This window comes from Dermochelys coriacea, chromosome 15 (genome assembly GCF_009764565.3).
Source record: "Dermochelys coriacea isolate rDerCor1 chromosome 15, rDerCor1.pri.v4, whole genome shotgun sequence".
In the NCBI taxonomy this organism is placed as follows: Eukaryota; Metazoa; Chordata; order Testudines; family Dermochelyidae; genus Dermochelys; species Dermochelys coriacea.
This window is the reverse complement of record NC_050082.1, coordinates 2,203,793-2,229,256: the sequence shown is the minus strand read 5'-3', so window position 1 is coordinate 2,229,256 and position 25,464 is coordinate 2,203,793. Positions and strand designations below refer to the sequence as shown.

Here is a 25,464-nt window from a genome sequence, read left to right as displayed (position 1 = left end):
CCTAGGAGATGACATTCCATGGGATGGACTGTCTGAGGGCTCCAGGAGAAGTGTCACTAAGACCAGTTGGCCTGGAGCCCTGAGGAATGTGCTGGTGAGGTTCTGCTGTGATCATATCACCCATCAGGGCTCAATGTCATAGGGAGGCCAGTGTATTAGGGGTTGGGCTCCCAGGTTAACCCTCTGTGTGCTTCCGAGTAGCAGCCGTGTTAGTCTGTATTCGCAAAAGAAAAGGAGTACTTATGGCACCTTAGAGACTAACACATTTATTGAGCATAAGCTTTCGTGAGCTACAGCTCACTTCATCGGATGCATTTGGTGGAAATCTGTGTGCTTTAACCTTTGCTCTGCTTTAGACCTGGCATCAGAAATAGAGAGCCCCAGGGACTCACAGGCAAGAAGGGGTCTGCCCCTCTAGCCCATCTCAGAGATTAGTGCTTGATTTTAGCAGGGTACCCAGGCCATGCAAGTTGGGCACTACCACCTAAAGGCCCCAGTCACTATATCCTAGAAAGAGTCCCCATGGCTCTGACCAGGACTTCGGCAACAAGGAAATAGAGACTGTTCCCAAAGACCCCAGCCCAGGTTTTCCATATGACCCTTTGCAAGCCAGGGGCTTTTCTCCATGTAGAGTAGCACCAATGTAAGGTGCAGGACGCTGTGTGGATGCTCTGACCTGGGTTAACCCTGCGTCTCAAGTGTAGTTGTTCCAGGAATAGCTGCAGCAGCACGGCCCAAGCATCCACCTAGGTGTGTCTGAGCACTGCGGCCTTGCAAACGCAACAGGGCCATATGCCCTGTCCTTAAAATGGAGACAAGTGCTGTGTTCCACCAGACCCTGTCCACAGGTGCAAGGGCAAGCTCATAAATGGGACCAGAGCAGTCAGTTATGGGTAGGACCCTACCAAATTCACAGCCATGAAAAACATGTCATTCACTGTGAAATCTGGGCTTTTGTGTGCTTTTACCCTATACTATACTGATTTCATAGGGGAGACCAGCATTTCTCAAACTGGGGGTCCTGACCCAAAAGGGAGTTGCAGGGGGGTCACAAGGTTATTTTATGGGGGATGCAGTATTGCCGCCCTTACTTCTGTACTACCTGCAGGGCTGGACGGCCGGAGAGTGGCGGCTGCTGACTGAGGGCTGAGCTTTGCAGGCAGCAGTGCAGAAGGAAGGGTGGCAATCCCATACCAGGCCATCCTTCCTTCTGCACTGCTGCTGGCAGCAGTTCTGCCTTCAGAGTGGGGCTCCCGGCCAGCAGCCCCCGCTCTCCAGCTGCCCCTCTGAAGGCAGCACCGCCTGCAGCAGTAAGGGTAGCAGTACCGCACACACACCCTTACAATAACCTTGTGACCCCCCGAATTCCTTTTTGGGTCCGGACCCCTACAATTACAACACCATGAAATTTCAGATTCAAATAACTGAAATCGTGAAATTTACTATTTTATTTTAAATCATAAAATTTACTATTTTAAAAATCTGATGACCGTGAAATTGACCAAAATGGATCGTGAATATGGTAGGGCTGTAGTCATGGGATAGAACAGAGGGAAAGATGGGCTTTGACCCCCTAATGCCCTCAGTTCCCTGAGAGGTACCTGGGTATCTCACAATACACAGCAACAGTTTTCTACAAGGCAGTGTGCCTGAAGGTGGCTTGGAGGATGCCAGGATGCCTACCCACAATGCAACGTGCTTTTGCCAATGTGTGATGCACCATGCCAGTGTGATGCACCACCCCTAGCTGCTGAGTGTGAGCACATCCTGCTGAACAGTCGGTGGCACTATGCCGACAGAACTTTTACCGGTTCACATCTCCAGTGTAGACAAGGCCTTAGGAAGTGGTTTAAGCTAAATCAACATAAGCTGCTGTTAAACTGAAATAGGGGTGTCCACACAAAGTCTAACTAAACCAGTTTAATTCAGCTGATGCAAGTTTGTACAGAGACAAAGGCTACCAAGTCAGAACACCAAGGCCCTTGAGCCCCCTCCATGCATTTAGCAAAGCTGCAAGTTCCTCCCCTCAACCCCCAAAGCTCTGAATGTCCAGGACAATGCAAAGTTTCCTTCATAGAAGTACAACACCAGACCATTGGGTGGGACATCAGGAGAGATTGAACCTGTGACCTCTGGATCATAAACCATGAGCCTCTGCTGAAAGGTTCTGCTGAGAGCCAATGCTGCAGCAGGCTCACCAGGCTCGGAAGGGCATGCTGAGTGGCTGTAGGTGACAGCTGTCAATGCAGAACCATCGTGGGGAGAGGAGATGTGCCCCAAGTCTGTCTAGCGCAGTCTGCTCGGGCGCACTGCTGGGAACTCTCTCTTGCTCGTAGGTGGCATTGCTGTCTGCAGCTGAGCCTGCAACCTCCCTAGTACCCAACAGACACCTCGTAACCAAGGGGGCTGTCCCCTCGGATTCCTACCAGCTCTGGGGGTCTCCATCCAACCACGGGAACCCTGGGGATGAAGGTGTGAAAGGTAAGTGAGAGCAGGGGGCTGCTGGGGAGGAGCTGAGGCAGTTAGAGGCTGCAGGCAGGAAGCCATCCTGAGAGCCGGATGTGTGTTTCCTGCCTAGACCAAGATCCTTCCTGCCCCTGCAGAAATCCACATGCCCCAGGTCCCCTCCGTGCCTAGCCCTGGAGATGGAACAAGCAGGAATCCGTTGGGGCTGAGCATGGGAGCTGGGCCTTTCCATCAGTTCAGAGCCCAGTCCTGCCCAATGCACTCAAGCAAAGACCCCGGTTTGGTCTGCCTGAGGATAGCAGGATGGGCCCTTGACACTGCAGGGAGTTCTGTGCCCTGGCTCTAGTGGGGTGGCAGAGGGTCTCCATTGCCCCAAATCTCAGCCTGATGTCCAGGGCCACATAGGGCTCAAAATCCTAGGCCAGCATCCTCCTCTTCTGCTTTTTCTCCTCGCTGTGCCAAGGGGGCAGCTTCACCCTCCTCCATGGCAGCTGCCACCCTAATCTTGGCCTGGTGCAGAGGGGAGACTGGATGGTGAGGGGGTTGGAGAGTGCACCCATCTTGGGCTCACCCCACAGTGGCAGCTCCTGTCCCACAAGGCTGGGAGAAGTGTGTTTGCCAAGATCCCAGTGATGGGTGAATCCAGCCAGGCTGATATCCCCACTAGCACACCTTTCCCTGGGTTCCTCCACCTCCTCCCTGTTGTCCTTTTACTTGTAACTTTCCTGAGGCTTAAAATCTCTCCTGAGCCTCCAGACTCTTCAGCTGTGAATCCCCATCATCAGGAGTTGTCACTCCTCTGCCCCAGTCCCAGCTTGGGTCAACACAGTGCACCTCCCAAACACTTCCTTTGGGTTTCAGTTGCACATGGGATTCTTCTTGGCCATTGCAGTGCGCTATTAAACAGCTGCTGTGTTCCACCCTAGATATTAGAATCACAGAAGATCAGGGTTGGAAGGGACCTCAGGAGGTCATCTAGTCCAACCCCTGCTCAAAGCAGGACCAACCCCAACTAAATCATCCCAGCCAGGGCTTTGTCAAGCCTGACCTTAAAAACTTCTAAGGAAGGAGATTCCACCACCTCCCTAGGTTACGCATTCCAGTGTTTCACCATCCTCCTCGTGAAAACGTTTTTCCTAATATCCAACCTAAATCTCCCCCCACTGCAACTTGAGACTATTGTTTCTTGTTCTGTCATCTGCTACCACTGAGAACAGTCTAGATCCATCCTCTCTGGAACCCCCTTTCAGGTAGTTGAAAGCAGCTATCAAATCCCCCCTCATTCTTCTCTTCCGCAGACTAAACAATCCCATATTCTATGATTCTATGACAGTCCTTGCTCCAGCTGCCTGCAGTCTGTCATATGAACATGGAGAAAAACATAGCAACAAGGGAAAATGAAATCCACTCCCGATGAGCAGGGCTGTCTCCAGCAGTCTGTCTGTCTGTCTGTCCCAGAGCCTCCCCCCCTCACTTGTGTAGGGACATGGGTCTTTAGAGGACAAGGGTAGGGCTTGCTGTCCCACTGCAGCCCAGACCAAAGGAAGGGGCTCAGAGTGGAGCCTCTGCCGCGTCACATCCCCCACTGGGCAGGGACTGCACCAGGCCATGGGAGTTTAATTGAGTGCAGCTGAGGACCAGGCTGATCTGGCTTTGGCTCCAGCTCCGTGCAGAGGGAAAGATTTATCAGGCCTCCCCTGCTCTGACAGGCCATGTGTTTGTGCTTTAGGGGCAGAGCAGCAGGCAGGAGTTGGGTGTGATAAATGTATAGCTGTGTGGCACGATTCCCTTCTCCAGCACCCCAACCCCTTCCCCCAAGGAACTGAATGGTAGCCAGACTAGGATGTGCTCTTGGGCTGCTGTGTTAAATGGGGGGGGAGAAGGGGGCTGCCCAGGTAGTGCCCACTCCAGCTTCCAGACAGTCGATGGAAAGGCTCCCATTGGCTCCGCTGGGCCTCTGGGAGGGGCTGTGCTGTTAATAAGCCCTTGGCTGGAGCTGGTCTGGGAGTCACTCCATCACCCCCATGCGGGTGCAGGCTGCCTTGCCATTGCAGCGCTGAGCAGAAGGGCAGTGGTGAGGGCCAGGACAGGACCCATCACCTGGCTCGGGAGGGCGTGGCCAGCTGCCGTGCCCTGAGTTAGACCAGCCCTAGGTGACTGGGTGTGGTCAATCCTAGGCAAGAGCAGAGGTGCTTAGGCCTGCTGCTCCATCTCGCCCCAGGCATGCAGGTGAAATGGCAGAGGGAGAGAGCCCACAACCCCTCAGGGATACTTGCGTGCAAACAGGCCCTTAGAGCCCCAGTGAATATTGTCCTGAGATCAGCTGGCAACTGGGCTTTAGAACCAGGCAGGCAAGTCTGTTGGGCTCCTGGCCCATGGCTACTGCTTCCCCAGTAGGCACAATTCAGAGATCAACTGAATGACTAGAGGAATTTCCCCTGGTCGCCATTGTCACAGTCTGGCTGGGATTCTAACAACAAGCAGATCCCTGCTAAATGAGCCACCAGGACCTAGCCACATGCCCAGAGATTGAAGGGATGGGGCAGGTCAGATGGCTTCCCTGCCTCCTGCCACGCAGGACCCGGACTGGCTGGGAGAGAGGGAGCTTGTGTGGGATCAAGGAGCAGGGCAGATGCCAACCATATCCCTGGGTGTGGCTCCTGCTTTCCGTGTCCTGCCTCCCCTGAAGACCAAGACAGTCCGAGCACAGGGAGGGCGATCAGAGAGCTGGGGGAAACCCGCGGGCAAAATGAAACCAAAGCATGCAGCAATGGGTTAGCAGAGCCTGTGTATGGGGACGAGAGGATGATTTATTCCCTGGTGGGGATCAGGGACCCCTGAGGAGTGGACGTTGGCAACGCCCAGGTGACCGGGAATATGAATGGAGTCTCCTTTTGCAGTGGGGAACTGGATAAATCATCCGCTACCTGTAAAGCAAAGTGCTTGGAGAGGAGACCTCCAAGCGCCACCTACACCGGCACTACAGACAACGCTGTAGGTGGAATCAGCATAGGCGCGACTCCCTAGCATGAGGCTGGAGGTGCTTGTTTTTCCCAGAGCCACACAACCCAGACTCTGTCCAGCTGGAGTCTTTAACGATTCGAGACCACTTTCCCCAATGCTAGGAGTTAGCCCCAGAGTCCAGCCATGTCCCAACATGGCCAGTCCCATCTGTCTCCCTAAACTCAGCTGGACAAGGTATTCTTCATTGCCTGCAGTCACCACAGGCCGAACAGCTGCTTCACTCTGCCCCAGAAGTGGCTGCAATTCAGCACTGGCAGAGCGATGCCCTTTGTAGCTGCATATCAGTCTAAGGTCCTTGGGGGTCCCACGGCGTGAGAGATGTTCTCGCCATTATCAAAGGAAAGAAAACAAAGGCAGAGACCCGATTGTCCTTTGCTCCCAAGGGCACCGGTCTAAGGAAACCCCTGTTCTTCCCTCTGACCCCTATTTGCATTGTTTGTATTGCAGCAGTGCCCAGGTTGGCGCTCCAGTCGTTGACCAGAACCCCCAGTGCCAGCTGCTGTCTAAACATAACACTGAAAGGTTCCTCCCCCCCAGAGCTTGAAGTCCAAGTAGAGCGCTCCGGTGGTGGATCCAGCAGAGCAGAGCTGAGGCCTGTGGCTGTGGGGGGCAGAGAGGAGGGGGGCTGTGGCTGGACTCTTGCCTGTGCTGGATAGTCAGGGGGGTGTTGCTCAGCAGGGCCGGCCTGGCCTGGCGTTTCCCCCAGCCTGGCTCAGAAGTAAAGTTGCTTCCCAGTGCCAGGTAACACTCCTGGCACCAGGAGAAGGGGGTGGCAGGGTGAGCTGACTCTGCCAGGCTGAAGGCAGAAGAGACCATTGGCTCCAGCGAGCAGATTGATGCCCCATTCTCTCCTTCATTCCCAGGGAACCCAGGAGAGAAGCTGCGGGGAGCCATTCCCGGACAGGATGGTAGGTGACATTTTCTTTCTAAGGCATAAGAGAGTTTCCCAGCCCAAGATCCCTGGGGCAGAGACCAGCAAGGCTAATGGGAGAGGCTCATGGATGCCCTCGGAGGGGCAGTAGGGAGGGAAAGAGGATGGGGGCAGAGGAGGAAGTGGGAAGCAATGGAAGGAAAGGAGGCGAGTCTCCACTGCCTGACAGGGGCTCCCCTCTGCTTCTCATCTCTTTCCCCTGGTGCCTTGGAAGGACACAGAAGCCAATGCTGAAGTATTGCTTAAATCACCAGCTCCTTCAAGAGTGGAGTGCTCGGCCCCAGTGCAGGCCGGTGGGGTGCAGCCGGCCCCACTTGCAAGCGGGCATGGGCACACGCCAGCCACAGTGCAGCCATCAGAGCGGGCCCAGGGGTCGGGCGGGAGCTGGAGTGCAGCCAGTAGTGGGTAGGAACGTTCCCAAGCTAGGCAGGCCGGAGGAAGGAGAGGTGCAGTGCCCCGATGGGCAGGGCTGGGGGGTGGGGGTTTTCCCCAGGTGATCGCCCTGCCCTGCATACGGAGTCTGTAGGGCGCCGCAGGGCGTGAGGCCTCTCGCCTGGCATTGAACTGACCGGTCCTGTCTAGAACGTTTCACTGAGTGAGATGTGGACAGCACGGGTTGGGCGTGGGCACTGGATGGCTCAGGGCAATGAGACACTGAGCCCTTCGCTGCCAGGTCACAGGTTCCGGAGCCCCGGCTGGGTTCCAGCTGAGAGCCATTGCCTTAAGGCGCCCATGGGCACTGAGTTCTTGGGGGACCAGCCCTGTCCCTCCCTGGTAGGCAGGTGTGCCCCTCAGAATGCCACCCTGGCATGGCCTGGGCAGGTGCGGCTCCGGGGTGAGGGGCGCTTCAGGCCCCACATCAGCTGTCTCAGCACGGAGGCTGTGGACAGTAACAACGGCAGGGGGTGAGGCCCATTGGCAGGGGCCAGCATGGGGGGAGGCTTGTCCCACCGCAGACTGGGGGCTGTGGATAGAGGGCTCCCACACTCAGACCTCTCAGCTCAGCCCCTATACAGCACCTCCAAGCTCCACTCCTGTTGGTTTCTGACTGTGGCAGCCACACAGCCATCCATTGCCCAGGGATGCGGCCACCCTCCTCCTTGGGGGTTTGGATTGGGGTAGGATCCCTGGGGTTGCCCGAAGGGATGGTCGAGTCTTGCTCTCCTCCTGTCCTGCCAAGGAGACACGGCCTCTGGCAAGCGCTGTGCTGGCACCTGACTGAGTATTTCCTTCTGCTCTTTCTGTTGCAGGGAACCAGGGCCCCAAGGACTCCCAGGGCCCATCAGGTCCCAAGGAGATCCTGGGAGCCAGGGGCCAACAGGAATCCCTGGAGCCAAGGGTTCCGCTGGATTGCCAGGTGAGTCTTGGACACTGAGCCCAGCACAGGGCACTGCTCCAGGAGCTGGGGGCCACCATGGATCCCTGCACCTTGATGCCAGCTTTGGACAACCAGGCAGCAATAGGGCATCACAACTGCAGAGCCCAGACCCCTGGCATTGGCTGTCATTTATTTGCAAGCTATAACCAGAGCTCAGTGCTTCTCGGCCGCAGCCTGACCTGCAGAGCTGTGTGCGTGGGGTGGTGGAGAGGGAGGGGGAGCCGATCCAGCTGCACCCTTGCTTTGGTTCCTGATCCAAGCCCTGTACTTTGCAGGCAGGATCCCACTGACACCAGTGGGCTCTGGGTCAGGCTTAGCCCAGCCAAGGATTTTGCCCAATGATGATGTGGCTGGCTGGTCCATGGGGGATGTTTCCTTTTCTTGGCATTTTTTTTAGGGCTGGGATATAGGAATCAGGGTGGGGATCTGCCCCATCCACCCTTCTCTCTCCAGCTGCTTCAGAGGAAGATACTGAAACCGACCCAGTGGAACACCTCTCTCATGGGGGAAGAACCTGGACCCATCAGTTAGAGGTTGGCTCATGCCCCTCTCTACTGTAACTGTGGACATTCTTCTCATCCAGAGTCACATCTAACCCTTTTTTACTGCTACTCAGCTCTGAACCTCAGTGCTACCCTTGATATCTTGTGGCAATGAGTTCCGCCAGCTAATTATCCATTTCTAGATGAGTATTTCCATGGTCGGTCTTAATCGAGCTGCCTTTCAGTCCCACTGAATGCCCGTTTGTCCTTGTGTGCCCAAGGAGGGAGACCAGGAACATCTCACTGGCCTTCTGTTGCCTATTTGTTTCCTTGTACCCCTCTGCCATAGCCCCTCTCCTTTGTCTCCTCTCAGCAGCCCCAAACCTTTCAGTCTCGCCTCAGTCAGAATTCTCTGACCATTCACATTGCCTGTCTCTGACACCCCCCATCTCTATTTCTGCTGTCCCTTTTGGAGGCAGGGCAGCCAGTGTGCAGTAGCCTAACTGTGGCCAGAACATTGATTTAGATAAAGGCATTATAACAGTTCCCCTATTTTTCTCCATCCCATTCCTTTTGCATCCTAACCTCTTGGTTGCTTTTTGGACCCCAGCTGTGCACTGAGCAGAGGTCTCGATGGAACTGCCTGTTGTACGTCCCAGGCCTTTCTCCTGAGATGCCACTGTTCATTTGGAACTCAGTGAGATGTGGGTGGTTCAGATCATCCCTCCCAACCTGCATTGCTTTGTGATTGTCAGCACGGAATTTCGTCGGCTGCCCAATGCCCTCATGCAGTTTGGTCCCTCTGAATTTCCTCCCAGGCCTCTCTAGTCTTCTTTCTCTTGGATCATCTACAGAGTGCTGCTGCCTCATTGCTCGACTACTTTTCCAGATTATTATTTATTTATATTATGGTACCGTCTACGCACCCTAGTTGTGGAGCAGGACCCGCTGTGCTCGGTTCTGTATAATCACAGAATACAAAGGCAGTCCCTGTATGTAAGACATTAAACATGCTTGTCAGTGTGGCCTAGTGAATAGTGCACTGGGCTATCTCAAGAGATTTGGGTTCTGCCACTGGCCTGCTGGGTGACTTTGGACAAGTCCCTTCCCCGCTCAGTGCCTCAGTTTCCCTGCCTGTGAAATGTGGATGTAGACACTGATCCTCAATGAAAAGCACTAGCTAAGAGCTAGGGATTGTTATCATAGCAGACCTCTCCAGCCCTAGCACAGAACCACGTCGCACCCTGCGATGAACCTTTACCCAGGTTGTACTAGGCCATTTAATCCTGCTCTGTCTCTTTGCCACTTTCAGACCCAGGATGGTGCTTTGCCTCTTCCCTGTCAGTTCCTTAATAGGCTCAGGGGGTGGGGGTCTGTCAAAGGATTTGAAAAGTCCAAATAAATGACATCAGCCTAGTCCACGGCATGCTAATCCTTCTTAGCACTGCAAAAGGATCTTTCCTTGAGGGAGCGCTGTGCCTCCAGGTCAGGGCTGGGGATGCACACCCAGGGAACCCCCTACTCCTGGGGCATCTTTGGGGGAAGCTCAGGACTGCATGGACACAGAGATGGTCCCTCCCAGGTTAGTGCTGCTGGGAGTAGGGCAGGTTTGCATTGTCACAGAGACTGGGATCCCCCGAGCACAGATGGGACATGGGGGGGAAGATCAGCCCCCTCCCTACGAGGCTGAGCCAGGAGCCAGACTGGGGAAGGAGTTAATGCTGGGAGCTGCAGTTGCTCTTGGCAGCATGTCGCGGAGTCCCAGTGGTCTGTGTAATGTTTATTAGGCTTGGAAGGTGTCCAGTGCTGTGTTGCCTCTGGCCATTTGGAGTTAAATGTTAACAGCCACCCTCCCCAAGGCCCCCTCCAGGGCCCCATGCAGTGCACGCACCCTGCTCCCTTCCAGCCTTGGCATCCCTCTCGCTTCCCTTTTCCTTTGTTCTCAACCTCCATGCGTCCTGTCCTCAGGGAGGCCTGCGCAAGTCAATGCCAGCTCCCGCCCCCTCTCGCTGCATGCTCCCTGTCTTCAGCTGCAATCCACCACCGGGCCAAGGGCTAGCTGCTGAGCCCTTGGTGCCAGTGGGCCCTTCTGATGGCCTGGTGGGAGCTGGATCTCCAGGGAGCATGGGAGCCATGGGGTCAGCAGAGCTGATCCCTGCCCTGCACCTGGGAGATAGTGGGGCCCACTCCAGGGACTGTGGCTGGAAGCCCCCCTGGCACTGAACAGCCCGCTCCCCATGGAAGTAGGAGCAGCCAAGCATGGCAAGGCAGGTGGGGGGAGTGGGAGAGGAATGGGATGGGGTTGCTGAGCCCCTCCCCTCCTCCCCGGGAAGGAAAGAGACCTGTTTGTGTTCTAAGCCCACACCGTGACTCCCCCTCATTCATGATGGGGCGTATGCCTTATCACAAACCTGCCAGGCTAGGTTTCCCCACCCTGGCAATGCCAGGGGAGTGACTGGGACATTGTCTAACCTAGAGGGTAGAGACAGAGCCCAGCCTAGTGGTTGGAGCTAGGAACAGAACCGGAGTCAGAGCTAAACAAGGCACCGGACAAGGGCGCAGGGTTGGAGCAGACAGGAACCTGCCTGGAGTAGGTGGGACAGCAATGATCGCAGCCACAGACATAAGCCTTGAGCAGCCAGCAACCTGCTGCTGCTGAGCTTTTAAACACAGACCTATCGGCTCCTTGCAAGCAGTGGGGCAGGCTGCCAGGCAGGTGATTCTGCCACAGCCCAACTGGGCTTGTTAACCGGCCGGGCTGAGCCAGCTAGCTGGGGGAGCTCAGGCCTGGGTTCCTGGCAGGGAGGATCTCGCGTTTTCCTCCTGACACCTCCCCTTTGCTCAGAGCCTCCCCTTTCCCGTGGCACGAGGGGACGGTGTGGTGCCTCCAAGCTGATGTACCCATTTGCCAGGACAGCCTAAGCCCTCACACTTGTTTGGGGCTGGGAGAGTGTGGCTGAGTCTCTCCCCTCCCATCTGTGGGTGCTGGGTCCCAGCTGGCCCCTAGCCAGGGAGGAGTGTGGGACCCTGGGGAGCCCTTGATCCTGGCCACAGTGGGTGGTATCACCACCAGGAGCTCCTTGGCAGGATGATGCCCCCAGCCAGGGGCTGTGGAGCAGGCAGACTCCTGTGCTGGGGGTCTTCCCCCACCCTCTCCCAGCCAAGGCCAGGGGCAGGGAGAGAAGGTCACCAAGGGGGCCCCATTAAACATGTGTGACAGTATTCAGGCCAGGGGCCACTTAGCCCAGCACAACCTGCAGGCTCTTACTCCTAAACGCTCCCGGGCCTGAGGTACAACAAAGCCTGGCACTGCCAGGGCTAGAGCCCACTGTGCACTGACCACACTGGCTCCAGCAAGAGCTCTAGTGGGATGGGCGGTGGGCACCCCATGCAGAGCAGGGTTTGGCTCCCACCCATGCATGCAGCCCAGGGAGCATATCCTCCCCAGGCCAGGAAATCAGCAGGTCAGCAGCTGGGGTCAGGAGGAAGCCGGTGCTAGCTAGGCACCTGGTGGGCACTGGTGGCTTTTACACCTTCCTGTGCAGCATCCAGTGCTGGCTACTGCTGGAAAGGGGAGAGGGGCCTTTGGTACCAGGTTGCATGGGATGGGCGAGGGGAGGGGAACAGAGGGGCAGATCAGGAGGAAGGGGAAGAGCCATTTCCACCCCTCGCCTTGCCCCGCTTTGCAGCCTCTCTGGCCATATATCAGGGCGAAGTGAAGCACAGGTGGGGCCACTGGGCCTCTGGCTGCAGAGCCAACGTTCGGAGAACTGCCTCATCCCCTGCCCGGCCCAGAGCCTGTGCTGTGCCAGCTGCAGGGCAGCAGGTAGGTCCCCTGGGGTGGGATAAGTCACATGTCCAGATCCGGGATATTGAGGACAGTTCTGGGCTGTGCCATTGTGCAGTATCCTCCAGCCCGGGCTGAGAGAAGGGGGTGGCACCCAATCCCCAAGGCAGCTTCATCAGCACACAGCAGCTTGGGTTCTGCCCCACACAGCACTGGAGCCTGGCAGGTGAGCACCCTGCTAGCACTGGCTGGTGGGTCAGGACTGCCTGGAGCCCTCTGCAGATCTAGCCTCGTCTTCCTGCCCAGGCTAAGGAAATACCCACAATGCCTTTCACTCAGGCGTGGTTTGTACTATAGGGCGGCCGAGCCCCCAAGCATGGCAGCTGTGCTGTGCAGGAAGGGTCCCGCATGTGGCGGCCCTGCCCAGATGACATCTGCAGCTGTAAAGCAAGAGTTGCTTTCGCTCAGCCCTCATGATCTTTCTTGCCTTTATTCTTCCTTTCTAGGCCCCCCGGGTCCGCCAGGGCGGGATGGTGCAAGGGGCATCCCCGGAGAGAAGGGATTTCCGGGCCTTCCAGGGCCCCCAGGACCCCCAGGACCCCCTGCCCCAGTGGGGCCTACAATATCCCACATTGCTGACCCAAGTAAGTAGCTGGGAGGGAGGGGGAAGGCACCTGGTTGGAGAAAGAGCATGTGCTAGGGGGCGCTGGGCTGCAGTGGGGGAGTCAGTAGGGGATGGCCCCAGTGTGGTGCTCAGGGGTGATGTGCCCTAGAGGGGCTGTTTTCCAGAGGAGAGATGAAAGGTCCTTCCCTCCTGTGCTCATTAAAGGCCCTGGCACTTTACCAGCGAGTCAGTATGAACATGACTTTCTGGTTGGGAGGGCTGGGAGCCGGGCAAGCTGGGCTCGATTCCTGGCACCACTGGCTTTGGCCAAGTGACTGTCCAAGGAGACACCCGATGGGCTGGAGATGCAGCAGTTCAGCCCTGTCACTGCCCCCCCCCACAGCCCAAGTGCTTGGGCCAGTGCTAATGCTAACCAGAGGTGGTGCTGGAAGGCAGGCTGAGCCCCTGGGTGCTGGGAGGGAGCAGGATCAGATTTCACTCCCCCAGCCCCTCGGAGCTCTCTCTCCAGCAAATTTTCAGAGAGGGCTCAGAGTAAGGACCCAGCCCCCACATGCCAACCTTCGTTTGCATGCACGCCAGTCGGCACCATTGGTCATCCATGCACAAACACCCCACACCCTGCAAGACTCGCACATCTGCAGACATGGGCATCTGCTTCCCACATCTGTGCCTGCCCATGCATGCAGCTCCCCCCACTCAGACCCACGCTGCACTCCTGCCCTCCAGTGCCCACATGTGCAGTGACACAAGGCAGACAATGAGACAGGATGGTTGCAGCTCAGCCCAGGAGAGAATGGCGAGTGGAAATGATCACCGTAGTGCGATACAATGGTTTAGCTCATGAATTCTCAAGATGGGAGATACCAGCACACCCCCTCAGGGGGCACGAACACACTACAGGGTTTGTAATCACCTGCCCCTTCCTTAATAATTTTGTGGGATGGGATCCCAACCCCATTGTGATACAATGATTCACTGTTGAACTGCAGGGATGTGTCTAGTGAGGTCCCACAGGAGTCAGTCTGGGTTCGATACTATCAATATTTTTATTAATGACTTGGATAGTGGAGTGGCGAGAAAGCTTATAACATTTGCAGATAACACCAAGATGGGAGAGATTGCGAGACCTTTGGAGGTCAGGATTAGAATTCAAAACGACCTTGACAAATTAGAGTACCGATCTGAAATCAACAAGATGAAGTGCAATAAAGACAAGTGCAAAGTGCTTCACCTAGAAAGGAAGAATCTCATGCACAATGACAAAATGGGGAATAACTGGCTATGCAGCAGTACTGCTGAGAAGGATCTGGGGGTTCGACTGGATCACAAATTGGTTGTGAGTCCCCAGTGTGATGCAGTTGCGAAAAAGACTATTATCATTATCATCACTGTATTTTAAAGAATCCTTATTGAGGTTGCAGGAACAAACCATCTCAATGTGCAGAAAGAATAGTAAATATGGCAGGTGACCACCTTCACTTAACAGTGAAATCCTTGCTGATCTTAAACACAAAAAAGAAGCTTACAAGAAGTGGAAGATTGGACAAATGATCAGGGAGGAGTATAAAAATATTGCTCAGGCATGCAGGAGTGAAATCAGGAAGGCCAAATCACACCTGGAGTAGCGGCTAGCAAGGGATGTTAAGAGTAACAAGAGGGGTTTCTTCAGGTATGTTAGCAACAAGAAGGTCACATGGGCCCCTTACTGAATGAGGGAGGCAACCTAGTGACAGAGGATGTGGAAAAAGCTAATGTACTCAATGCTTTTTTTGCCTCTGTCTTCACGAACAAGGTCAGCTCCCAGACTACTGCACTGGGCAGAACAGCATGGGGAGGAGGTGACCATCCCTCTGTGGAGAAAGAAGTGGTTTGGGACTATTTAGAAAAGCTGGATGAGCACAAATCCATGGGGCTGGATGTGCTGCATCCAAGAATGCTAAAGGTGTTGGCGGATGTGATTGCAGAGCCATTGACCATTATCTTTGAGAACTCATGACGATCGGGGGAGGTCCTGGATGACTGGAAAAAGGCTAATGTAGTGCCCATCTTAAAAAAGGGAAGAAGGAGGATCCAGGGAACTACAGGCCAGTCAGCCTCACCTCAGTCCCTGGAAAAATCATGGAGCAGGTCCTCAAGGAATCAATTTTGAAGCACTTGGGGTATGTCTACACTACAAAATTAGGTCGAATTTATAGAAGTCGGTTTTGTAGAAAGCGTTTTTATACAGTCGAGTGTGCGTGTCCCCACACAAATGCTCTAAGTGCATGTAGTCGGCGGACTGTGTCCACAGTACCGAGGCAACAGTCGACTTCCGGAGCTTTGCACTGTGGGTAGCTATCCCACAGTTCCCGCAGTCTCCACCGCCCATTTGAATTCTGGGTAGAAATCCCAGTGCATAATGGGGCTAAAACATTGTCGCGGGTGGTTCTGGGTATATATTGTCAGGACCCCGTTCCCTCCCTCCCTCCCTCCCTCCGTAAAAGCAAGGGCAAACAATCTTTTTGCACCTTTTTTCTTGAGTTACCTGTGCAGACGCCATACCACGGCAAGCGTGGAGCCCGCTCAGCTAACCGTCACCATATGTCTCCTGGGTGCTGGCGGACGTGGTACTGCATTGCTACACAGCAGCAGTTTATTGCCTTTTGGCAGCAGACAGTGCAGTATGACTGGTAGTCGTCATCGACGTAGTCCTGGGTGCTCTTTTAACTGGGCGCCTGGCAAACATGGGAGTGACTCAGCCAGGTCATTTCCCTTGTTTTGTCTCATGGCGATTGAGTCCTACCGGCCGTGCACTGTCTTTTAATTTGCAGCCAGCAGAAGACGATGGCCAGTAGTCATCCTGCACCGTCTTCTGCCAAGCACCCAGGAGGTGATGATGGCTAGCGGTCGTACTGCACAGTCTGCTGCCGGCATGATGTATAAAGATAGATGAAGTGGCTCAAAACAAGAAATAGACCAGATTTGTTTTGTATTCATTTTCTCCTCCCTCTGTGAAATCGACGGCCTGCTAAACCCAGTTTTGAGTTCTATCCTTGAGGTTTTGAGTTCTATCCTTGAGGCAGCCATTCAGTTTCTTGCAAAGTCACCCCCTTTGTTGATTTTAATTCCTTGTAAGCCAACCCTGTAAGCCATGTTGTCAGTCGCCCCTCCCTCCGTCAGGGCAACAGCAGACAATCGTTCCGCGCCTTTTTTCTGTGCAGACGCCATACCACGGCAAGCATGGAGCCCGCTCAGATCACTTTGGCAATTAGGAGCACATTAAACACCACACGCATTATCCAGCAGTATATGCAGCACCAGAACCTGGCAAAGCGAAACTGGGCGAGTAGGCGACATCAGCGCAGTGACGAGAGTGATGAGGACATGGACACAGACTTCTCTCAAAGCACGGGCCCTGGCAATGTGGGCATCATGGTGCTAATGGGGCAGGTTCATGCGGTGGAATGCCGATTCTGGGCTCAGGAAACAAGCACAGACTGGTGGGACCACACAGTGTTGCAGGTCTGGGACGATTCCCAGTCGGCTGTGAAACTTTCGCATGCGTAAGGGCACTTTCATGGAACTTTGTGACTTGCTTTCCCCTGCCCTGAGGCACAAGAATACCAAGATGAGAGCAGCCTTCACAGTTGAGAAGCGAGTGGCAATAGCCCTGTGGAAGCTTGCAACGCCAAACAGCTACTGGTCAGTCGGGAATCAATTTGGAGTGGGCAAATCTACTGTGGGGGCTGCTGTGATGCAAGTAGCCAACGCAATCAAAGATCTTCTGATATCAAGGGTAGTGACCCTGGGAAATGTGCAGGTCATAGTAGATGGCTTTGCTGTAATGGGATTCCCTAACTGTGGTGGGGCCATAGACGGAACCCATATCCCTATCTTGGCACCGGAGCACCAAGCCAGCGAGTACATAAACCGCAAGGGGTACTTTTAAATAGTGCTGCAAGCACTGGTGGATCACAAGGGACGTTTCACCAACATCAACGTGGGATGGCTGGGAAAGGTACATGACGCTCGCATCTTCAGGAACTCTGGTCTGTTTCAAAAGCTGCAGGAAAGAACTTTCTTCCCAGACCAGAAAATAACCGTTGGGGATGTTGAAATGCCTATAGTTATCCTTGGGGACCCAGCCTACCCCTTAATGCCATGGCTCATGAAGCTATACATAGGCAGCCTGGAGAAAGTAGTCAGGAGCTGTTCAACTACAGGCTGAGCAAGTGCAGAATGGTGGTAGAATGTGCATTTGGATGTTTAAAAGCGAGCTGGTGCAGTTTACTGACTCGGTTAGACCTCAGCGAAACCAATATTCCCACTGTTATTACTGCTTGCTGTGTGCTCCACAATATCTGTGAGAGTAAGGGGGAGATGTTTATGGCGGGTGGGAGGTTGAGGCAAATCGCCTGGCTGCAGGTTACGCACAGCCAGACACCAGGGCAGTTAGAAGAGCACAGGAGGGTGCGGTGCGCATCAGAGAAGCTTTGAAAACCAGTTTCATGACTGGCCAGGCTACGGTGTGAAAGGTCTGTTTGTTTCTCCTTGATGAAATCCCCTGTCCCTTGGTTCACTCTACTTCCCTGTAAGCTAACCACCCTCTCCACCTCCCTTCAATCACCTCTTGCAGAGGCAATAAAGTCATTGTTGCTTCACATTCATGCTTTCTTTATTAATTCATCACACAAATAGGGGGATAATTACCAAGGTAGCCCAGGAGGGGTGGTGGAGGAGGGAAGGACAAGGCCACACAGCACTTTAAAAGTTTAAAACTTATTGAATGCTAGCCTTCTGTTACTTGGGCAATCCTCTGGGGTGGAGTGGCTGGGTGGACGGAGGCCCCCCCACCGCGTTCTTGGGCGTCTGGCCGAGGAAGCTATGGAACTTGGGGAGGAGGGCGTTTGGTTACACAGGGGCTATAGCGGCGGTCTGTGCTCCTGCTGCCTTTCCTGCAGCTCAAGCATACACTGGAGCATATTAGTTTGATCCTCCAGCAGCCTCAGCATTGAATCCTGCCTCCTCTCATCACGCTGCCACTACCTTTCAGCTTCAGCTCTCTCTTCAGCCCACCACTTACTCTCTTCAGCCTGCCACCTCTCCTCCCGGTCATTTTGTGCTTTCCTGAACTCTGACATTGTCTGCCTCCATGCATTCGTCTGTGCTCTGTCAGTGTGGGAGGACAGCATGAGCTCAGAGAACATTTCATTGCGAGTGCGTTTTTTTCGCCTTCTAATCTTCGCTAGCCTCTGGGAAGGAGAAGATCCTGTGATCCTTGAAACACATGCAGTGGGGGGAGAAAAAAAAAGGGACAGTGGTATTTGAAAAGACACATTTTATAGAACAATGGGTACACTCTTTCACGGTAAACCTTGCTGTTAATATTACATATGTAGCACATGTGCTTTCATTACAAGGTTGCATTTTGCCTCCCCCCACCGCATGGCTAACAGTGGGGAACATTTCTGTTCAGCCATAGGCAAACAGCCCAGCAGGAACGGGCACCTCTGAATGTCCCCTTAAGAAAAGCACCCTATTTCAACCAGGTGACCATGAATGATATCACTCTCCTGAGGATAACACAGAGAGATAAAGAACGGATGTTGTTTGAATGCCAGCAAACATACACTGCAATGCTTTGTTCTACAATGATTCCTGAGTACATGCTACTGGGCTGGAGTGGTAAAGTGTCCTACCATGGTGGATGGAATAAGGCTGCCCTCCCCAGAAACCTTTTGCAAAGACTTTGGGAGTATATCCAGGAGAGCCACGAATGCCAGGGCAAATTAATCATTAAACATGCTGGCTTTTAAACCTTTTATAGTATTTTAAAAGGTACACTCACCAGAGGTTCCTTCTCCGCCTGGTGGGTCCGGGAGGCAGCCTTGAGTGGGTTCAGGGGGTACTGGCTCCAGGTCCAGGGTGAAAAACAGTTCCTGGCTGTCGGGAAAACTGGTTTCTCCGCTTGTTTGCTGTGAGCTATCTACAGCCTCCTCATCATCGTCTTCCTCGTCCCCAAAACCTGCTTCCATGTTGCCTCCATCTCCATTGAAGGAGTCAAACAACACGGCTGGGGTAGTGGTGGCTGAACCCCCTAAATTGGCATGCAGCTCATCATAGAAGCGGCATGTTTGGGGCTCTGACCCGGAGCGGCCGTTCGCCTCTCTGGTTTTCTGGTAGGCTTGCCTCAGCTCCTTAAGTTTCACGCTGCCCTGCTTCGGGTCCCTGTTATGGCCTCTGTCCTTCATGCTCTGGGAGATTTTCACAAATGTTTTGGCATTTCGAAAACTGGAACGTAGTTCTGATAGCACAGATTCCTCTCCCCATACAGCGATCAGATCACATACCTCCCGTTCAGTCCATGCTGGAGTTCTTTTGCAATTCTGGGACTCCATCATGGTCACCTCTGCTGATGAGCTCTGCATGGTCACCTGCAGCTTGCCACACTGGCCAAACAGGAAATTGAAATTCAAAAGTTCGCGGGCCTTTTCCTATCTACCTGGTCAGTGCATCTGAGTTGAGAGTGCTGTCCAGAGTGGTCACAATGGAGCATTCTGGGATAGCTCCCGGAGGCCAATACCGTCTAATTGCGTCCACAGTACCCCAAATTCGACCCAGCAAAACCGATTTTAGCGCTAATCCCCTTGTCAGGGGTGGAGTAAGGAAATCGATTTTAAGAGCCCTTTAAGTCGAAAAAAAGGGCTTCGTCATGTGGACGGGTGCAGGGTTACATGGATTTAACGCGGCTAAATTCAACCTCAACGCCTAGTGTAGACCAGGGCTTAGAGGAGAGGAAAGTAATCAGGAGCAGTCAGCATGGATTCACCAAGGGCAAGTCAAGCCTGACTAACCTAATTGCCTTCTGTAATGAGATAACTGGCTCTGTGGATGAGGGAAAGCAATGGATGTGTTATTCCTTGACTTTAGCAAAGCTTTTGATACAGTTTCCCACAGTCTTCTGGCCAGCAAGTTAAAGAAGTGTGGGCTCGATAAATGAACACTAAAGTGGATGAAAGCTGGCTAGATCTCCGGGCTCAATGGATAGTGATCCACAGCTCCAAGTCTAGTTGGCATCTGGTATCAAGTGGAGTGCCCCAAGGGTCGGTCTTTGGTCTTTTGTTCAATATCTTCATTAATGATCTGGAGGTTGGCGTGAATTGCACCCTCAGCAAGTTTTCAGATGACACTAAACTGGGAGGAGTGGTAGATACTCTGGAGGGTAGGGATACGATACAGAGGGACTTAGACAAATTAGAGGATTGGGCCAAAAGAAATCTGATGAGGTTCAACAAGGACAAGTGCAGAGTCCTGCACTTAGGACGGAAGAATCCCATGCACTGGTACAGACTAGGGACTGAGTGGCTAGGCAGCTGTTCTGCGGAAAAGGAATGAGGGGTTACAGTGGACGAGAAGCTGGATATGAGTCAACAGTGTGCCCTTGTTGCCAAGAAGGCTAACAGCATTTTGGGCCGTATAAGTAGGAGCATTGCCAGCAGATGGAGGGATGTGATCATTCCCCTCTATTTGGCATTGGTGAGGCCTCATCTGGCGTACTGTGTCCAGTTTTGGGCCCCACACTACAAGAAGGATGTGGAAAAATTGGAAAGTGTCCAGCGGAGGGCAATAAAAATTATTAGGGGACTGGAGCACAGGATTTATGAGGAGTGACTGAGGGAACTGGGATTATTTAATCTGCAGAAGAGAAAAATGGGCCGGGGGGGGGGGATTTGATAGCTGCTTTGAACTACCTGAAAGGGGGTTCCAAGGAGGATGGATCTAGACTGTTCTCAGTGGTAGCAGATGACAGAACAAGGAGTAATGGTCTCAAGTTGCAGTGGGGTAGGTCTAGGTTGGATATTAGGAAACCCTATTTCAGTAGAAGGGTGAAGCACTGGAATGGGTTACCTAGGGAAGCGGTGGAATCTCCTTCCTTAGAGGTTTTTAAGGTCAGGATTGACAAAGCCCTGTCTGGGATGATTTAGTTGGGGTTGGTCCTGCTTTGAGTAGAGGGTTGGACTAGATGACCTCCTGAGGTCACTTCCAACCTTGATATTCTATGATTCTGGGCTCTATTAACAGGAGTGTCATATGTAAAAGAGGGGAGGTGACTGTCCCATTCTACTCAGCACTGGTGAGGCCTCAACTGGAGCACTGCGCTCAATTCTGGGTGCCCCACTTTAGGAAAGATGTGGAGAGAGTGCAGAGAAGAACAACAAAGATGATCAATCTGAGCTATGAGGAAAGGTTAGAAAAGCTGGGCATGTTTAGTCTTGACAAAGAAAGGCCGAGGGGGAGCTGATAAGAGCCTTCAGACGTGTAACGGCTGTTCTAGTGAGGACGGGGATCCATGGTTCTTCATGTTCCCTGAAGGCAGGGCAAGAAGTGATGAGGTTCATCTGCAGCAAGGGAGATTTAGGTTTGATATTAAGAAAATCTTTGTAGCGCCGAGTTCAGCTCTGGAACAATCTCCCAAGGGAGGGTGTGGAATCCCCGCAACGGGAGGTTTAAGAACAGGCTGGACAAACACCTGTCAGGGATGGGCTCGGTTTGCTTGGTTCTTCCTCAGTGCAGGGGCTGCACTTGATGACCTCTCAAGGTCCCTTCCAGCCCGACATTTCTGTGATTCTCTGGGAGGGTCACTATATGGCAAAAGTTGAGAACCGCTGGTTTAGATCACTGGGCATCAGGACTCCTGGGTTCCCTTTCTGGCTCAGTGTGTGATCTGGGGCAAGTGGTTCCTCTCTCTGTGTTTAGTTACCTGTCTGTGAAATGCACATTTAACCCTTGCTATTCCTAGTTTCTGTATCGCTACACACCACTTTGGGACAGGAAGTGAGGGAGAGCGCTGTCTCCATTTGGAATGGAGGGCAGGAGCTAGCTCCTTACAATAAAGCTCAGCATTGGTTCACTGATAACCTTCTGTGGCTAGGATCTCAGCTTGTGTCTCATGTGAATGAGACACTATACTAGGGCATGGCCTTGGGACTGGCTCAGGGCACCACCTACTGAGTCCCCAGCTACTCTTCCCACAGTGCCTGGGTTTCCCTTGGTGTGGGATCTCTTCGCCAAGCACCGAGCAGGCACAGACCTACCCAGACAGTGGGTGTCATTGGGTCCTTGAAGAACCACGTACCTGGAAGCCCTTGCCAGTCACTGTGTTGGGCTCTCTGGCACTGAGGCAGGCGGGAGTCAATTCACTCAGTCAGATGCAGCTAAAACAGTCCTGTTGGACTCGCTCTGTGTCTCACTCCAGCCTCCTTATTGTCCTTTGCCTGATGCTATAGTTACCCTGTGTTTGCACTAGGTAGCAGCACCTTGACAGCACCACGAGTCTCCACAGTGACAGGAAAGAGAAAAAGATAATGTGTTTGTGGCCGTGTGGCTGCCTTCTGAGGGAGAAAGGCAGCTGGGGAGGGGCTGGCGCTGGAGGATTTTAAAGGGTTTTTCTGCTTAGAAATATCAGAAATGGCAAGTCTAGTCTCCCTCGGCTTTGCAGGAGGACTCCTTGGTGGCGTGGCAGGAGATGTATGCTGTAAGCTGTCACGTTTTCATTAAAGGGGAGGGGGATCCTTAACAAAGACACCCTTTCTCCCCATGGTCGTTGGCTGTTGGAGTTTGATGAACTGAGTGGGCGTTGATGCTCTAGGGGAATGCTCCCAGCACGGAGCACAGGGACAGGCCCTCAGGTTCAGATCCTGGCTCATCTGCTCAGAAGCTAGGGGCTGGAGGTGGGAGTCATTGTGTGAGGGTCTCTGGCCTGTGTCATATGGGAAATCAGACCAGCAGATGAAATCCCCCCCCTCCAGTGTTTAGCTTTTACTGCCGTGGGATGCCCCAGTTCTCCAGTCAGCCACAGAGTCTCCCAGGTTAGATGAGACTTGATATTTGAATGTAAAATATTTCTTTTTAAATAAAACCCTTCTAGGGTGTCTTTCTCCATCATAGAAAAGCACACCCAAAAAAAGGGACTGAGCCCAACTATGTGTTTCCTTTGAGGCTCACCTTTGCCTTTCTCATTCACATGCTGGGAGCCAGGATCCCTAGCTCTAAGCTTCTGGCACCTCAGTCCTCATCCTTGGAGCGTGGCCTAGTGGAGCGAGCACTGGACTGGGCCTCAAGAAACACAGCTTCTATTCCCAGCTCTGGCCTGCTGGGTGCCCTTGGGCAACCCACTTCCCCTCCCTGTGCCTCAGTTTCCCTCTGTGAACTGGGGAAGATGACGCTGGCCTCCTTTGTCAAGCACTTTGAGACCTACTGATGGCAAGTGCTGTGTGTGAGCTAGGTGTTGTTATTACACTTCAGTCTGTACCCAGGTGGAGTGCAACCCATCACGCAGTGCACAGCCCAGCTCTCAGGGACATGCCCTGCACCCTGGGAGCTGAGCTGTGCCAGCGAGGTGACCCGGTCTCACAAGGGGGTGGCATTGCCCCAGTAACCATTGCAGCAGCACTGTGCATTGATGTGACTTCACTGGGCAGGTGCCAGTGCCTGAAGCCATGAGTCAGGGCTGCTGACAAGGAGCGGGAGCCTTAGCTGTACCTCAGCTGGAGGTGTTAACCACTTCACTGCTGCGGGGTCCAGCCTGTGAGCGATCGCTGTAGTGGGGCCTGCCTGGGCTGTTCCCAGGAAATGTCAGCAGGAAGAAGCCAGGGGCCACCTCCCGCTGGGTCCCTCCATGTGACAAGGGACACAATGCAAGGCATGGACTCCGATCCTGGGCGTCTCCTCTGGGGGGGAGGCAGAGCAGGGGAGCCAGGCTGTGCCTCAGCTGAGACTTGTGTCCAGAACCTCTCCAGCAGATGCTCGCCTTCCATGGCTGCAGGCCCTTGTCCTGGATTGGATTGGCCTGCTCTGCCCCCTAGTGGCCAGATTTAGCAGCCAACCTGCATGGGCTAAAGTGCAGCTGCGGGACACATGCTAAACTAAAACCACTCAGCTTGGGCGCCGATCAAACCATTTCTGGGCAAGGCTTCCAGCTGCATGTGCGCCTGTGCCTGTCTAACTGTGTCCGTGCTATGAGCCTGTACGTGTACCTCTGCAGACAATAGTACCCCACTCTTGTATAGCTCTTTTTGGTGGTTGATCTCAAAGTGTGTTAAAGAGGAAGGCAATAGCATTATCCCCATTTTATAGATGGGGAAACTGAGGCACAGAGCAAGTGACTTGTTCAGGGTCACCCCGAAGGTCAGATCAGGGAACAGAACCCAGATCTCCTGGGTCCCCATCTAGTGCCCTCGCCACTTGGCCACACATGGATTTGGGCATATTATGTCTGAATGTACAGGGACTGGTGTATGCGTCTGAGCGAGGACTGCCATATGTGGCAGTCAGTGCCTATGGACTACCCAGGCAAAGTGTGTGTCATTCATCTCCAGACAGCAGCCGGAGCATTGAGGAGAAGAGCCTGCCACTCAGTCAGTGGGAGAGGCTTGTGCAGAAGGCTCGCGCCTGACCCCTGCTGGTAACCGTGGTGGCCTGTGCATACTGGCACGTGCATGTGTGAATCTGATCAGCTGTATCTCTGAGTGGCTGGCTGGCTGCTGTGTCCCTGCTGTGCCATACCCAGCAGATCTGGCCCTCTGCCCAAGGCCCTCTGGCTGTGCAGTTGGCCCATGCTAAGGGATGTTGGGCCCATTTCACTGTGGCTTCAGGAGGAAAAGTGGGCTCCCCAGAGTCCTTATAAGCCAGCACCGCCTGGCAGTCCCCTCTAATCTCTACTCTCTCCATGTCCCAGGGGACCCGCTTCTGTCAAACACCTTCACTGAATCTGACAGCGTTGGCACCATGGGGCCTGCGGGACCCCCAGGACCTTCAGGGCCAATGGGTAAGTTCTCCTCCTCCCCATTCCTCACTGGAGCTCTGATGTCCAGGTAGCTGGTTACCCCATCCAGTGGCGATCTCCCTCCAGTCCTCCACGGCCTCCATGGGGCTTTGTGGGATGGACTTTGCCCACGGCAAGGCTGGCACAAGGAATTCCAAGCTGAGGGATACACATCCCGTGGGAATGTGCCACCGACGGATGGGTATAACAGCAGGGATATGAGCCTGGTGCTGCCAGCTGAGGGAGTGCCACTCTCAGGGTGCCATTTGGAACTGGGATACCATTGAGCCCACTTGACCCACCAGCCTGGGCTCCCTTTACACTGTACTGCTATGTAGCCTGTCAAGCCCTTCCCCGGGCTTCAGACTGCACTTTACCAGCACACATACAAGTAGGGGGACACACAGATGCTGAGATCAGCTCTGCATGAGAAGGCTCAGCTAAGGAACTGCCCGGTACTCAAGTGCACACCCCGCTCTGGAGTGTAGACCCAAAATTTCACCATCTTGTGCTGCACAGAGAACTGTACAGCGTAAGCTCATGAAATTTGCCCCTTCCCTCAGTGTGGAGAGAGATATGCAACAGCTTTCTGCCCCAAGTTATGATTTCCACACACTGGTCTTAGACAAAACAAAACAAGTTTATTAACTACAAAAGGTAGATTTTAAGTCATTATAAGGGATAGCAAACAGATCAAAGCAGATTACCCAGCAAATAAAATAAATACGCAATCTAAGCTTAGTATACTAAAGAAATTGGATACGTGTAACAGCATCACACCCTAAATGTTGTTTTAGGCAGATTGCAGAGAGTCTTGAAGGCCGGCTGCTCTTGCTTTCAGCTTAAAACTCCAGGGAGTTTCACAAGCCAGACCCCTTCCCAGCCTGGGCTCAGCCCTTCTCCCCAGCTCCGTCCTTTTGTTCTCCTGTGTTTCCAGCCATCCTCTTTCTTGGGCGGGGAGTCAGTGA

At 53.7% G+C, this 25,464-nt stretch overlaps 1 protein-coding gene across 7 annotated transcripts in view; it reads left to right on the top strand.

Moving 5' to 3' along the window:
- EMID1 (EMI domain containing 1) overlaps window positions 1-25,464 on the top strand; it is a 94,943-nt gene that overhangs the window by 58,558 nt on the left and 10,921 nt on the right. For 6 of the 7 annotated variants that reach the window (XR_006275843.1, XR_006275844.1, XM_043497920.1 and 3 more), the window contains exons 7-11: window positions 2,337-2,481; window positions 6,354-6,398; window positions 7,672-7,778; window positions 12,575-12,712; window positions 24,410-24,499. Coding sequence is in view for 5 of the 7 variants with exons in the window: in XM_043497920.1 (XP_043353855.1) it covers window positions 2,337-2,481; window positions 6,354-6,398; window positions 7,672-7,778; window positions 12,575-12,712; window positions 24,410-24,499 (525 nt within the window). In the remaining 2 variants the exon portion in view is untranslated. Of the gene's footprint in view, window positions 1-2,336; window positions 2,482-6,353; window positions 6,403-7,671; window positions 7,779-12,574; window positions 12,713-24,409; window positions 24,500-25,464 lie in introns of all 7 variants that reach the window. The other variant, XM_043497921.1, reaches the window with a different exon arrangement.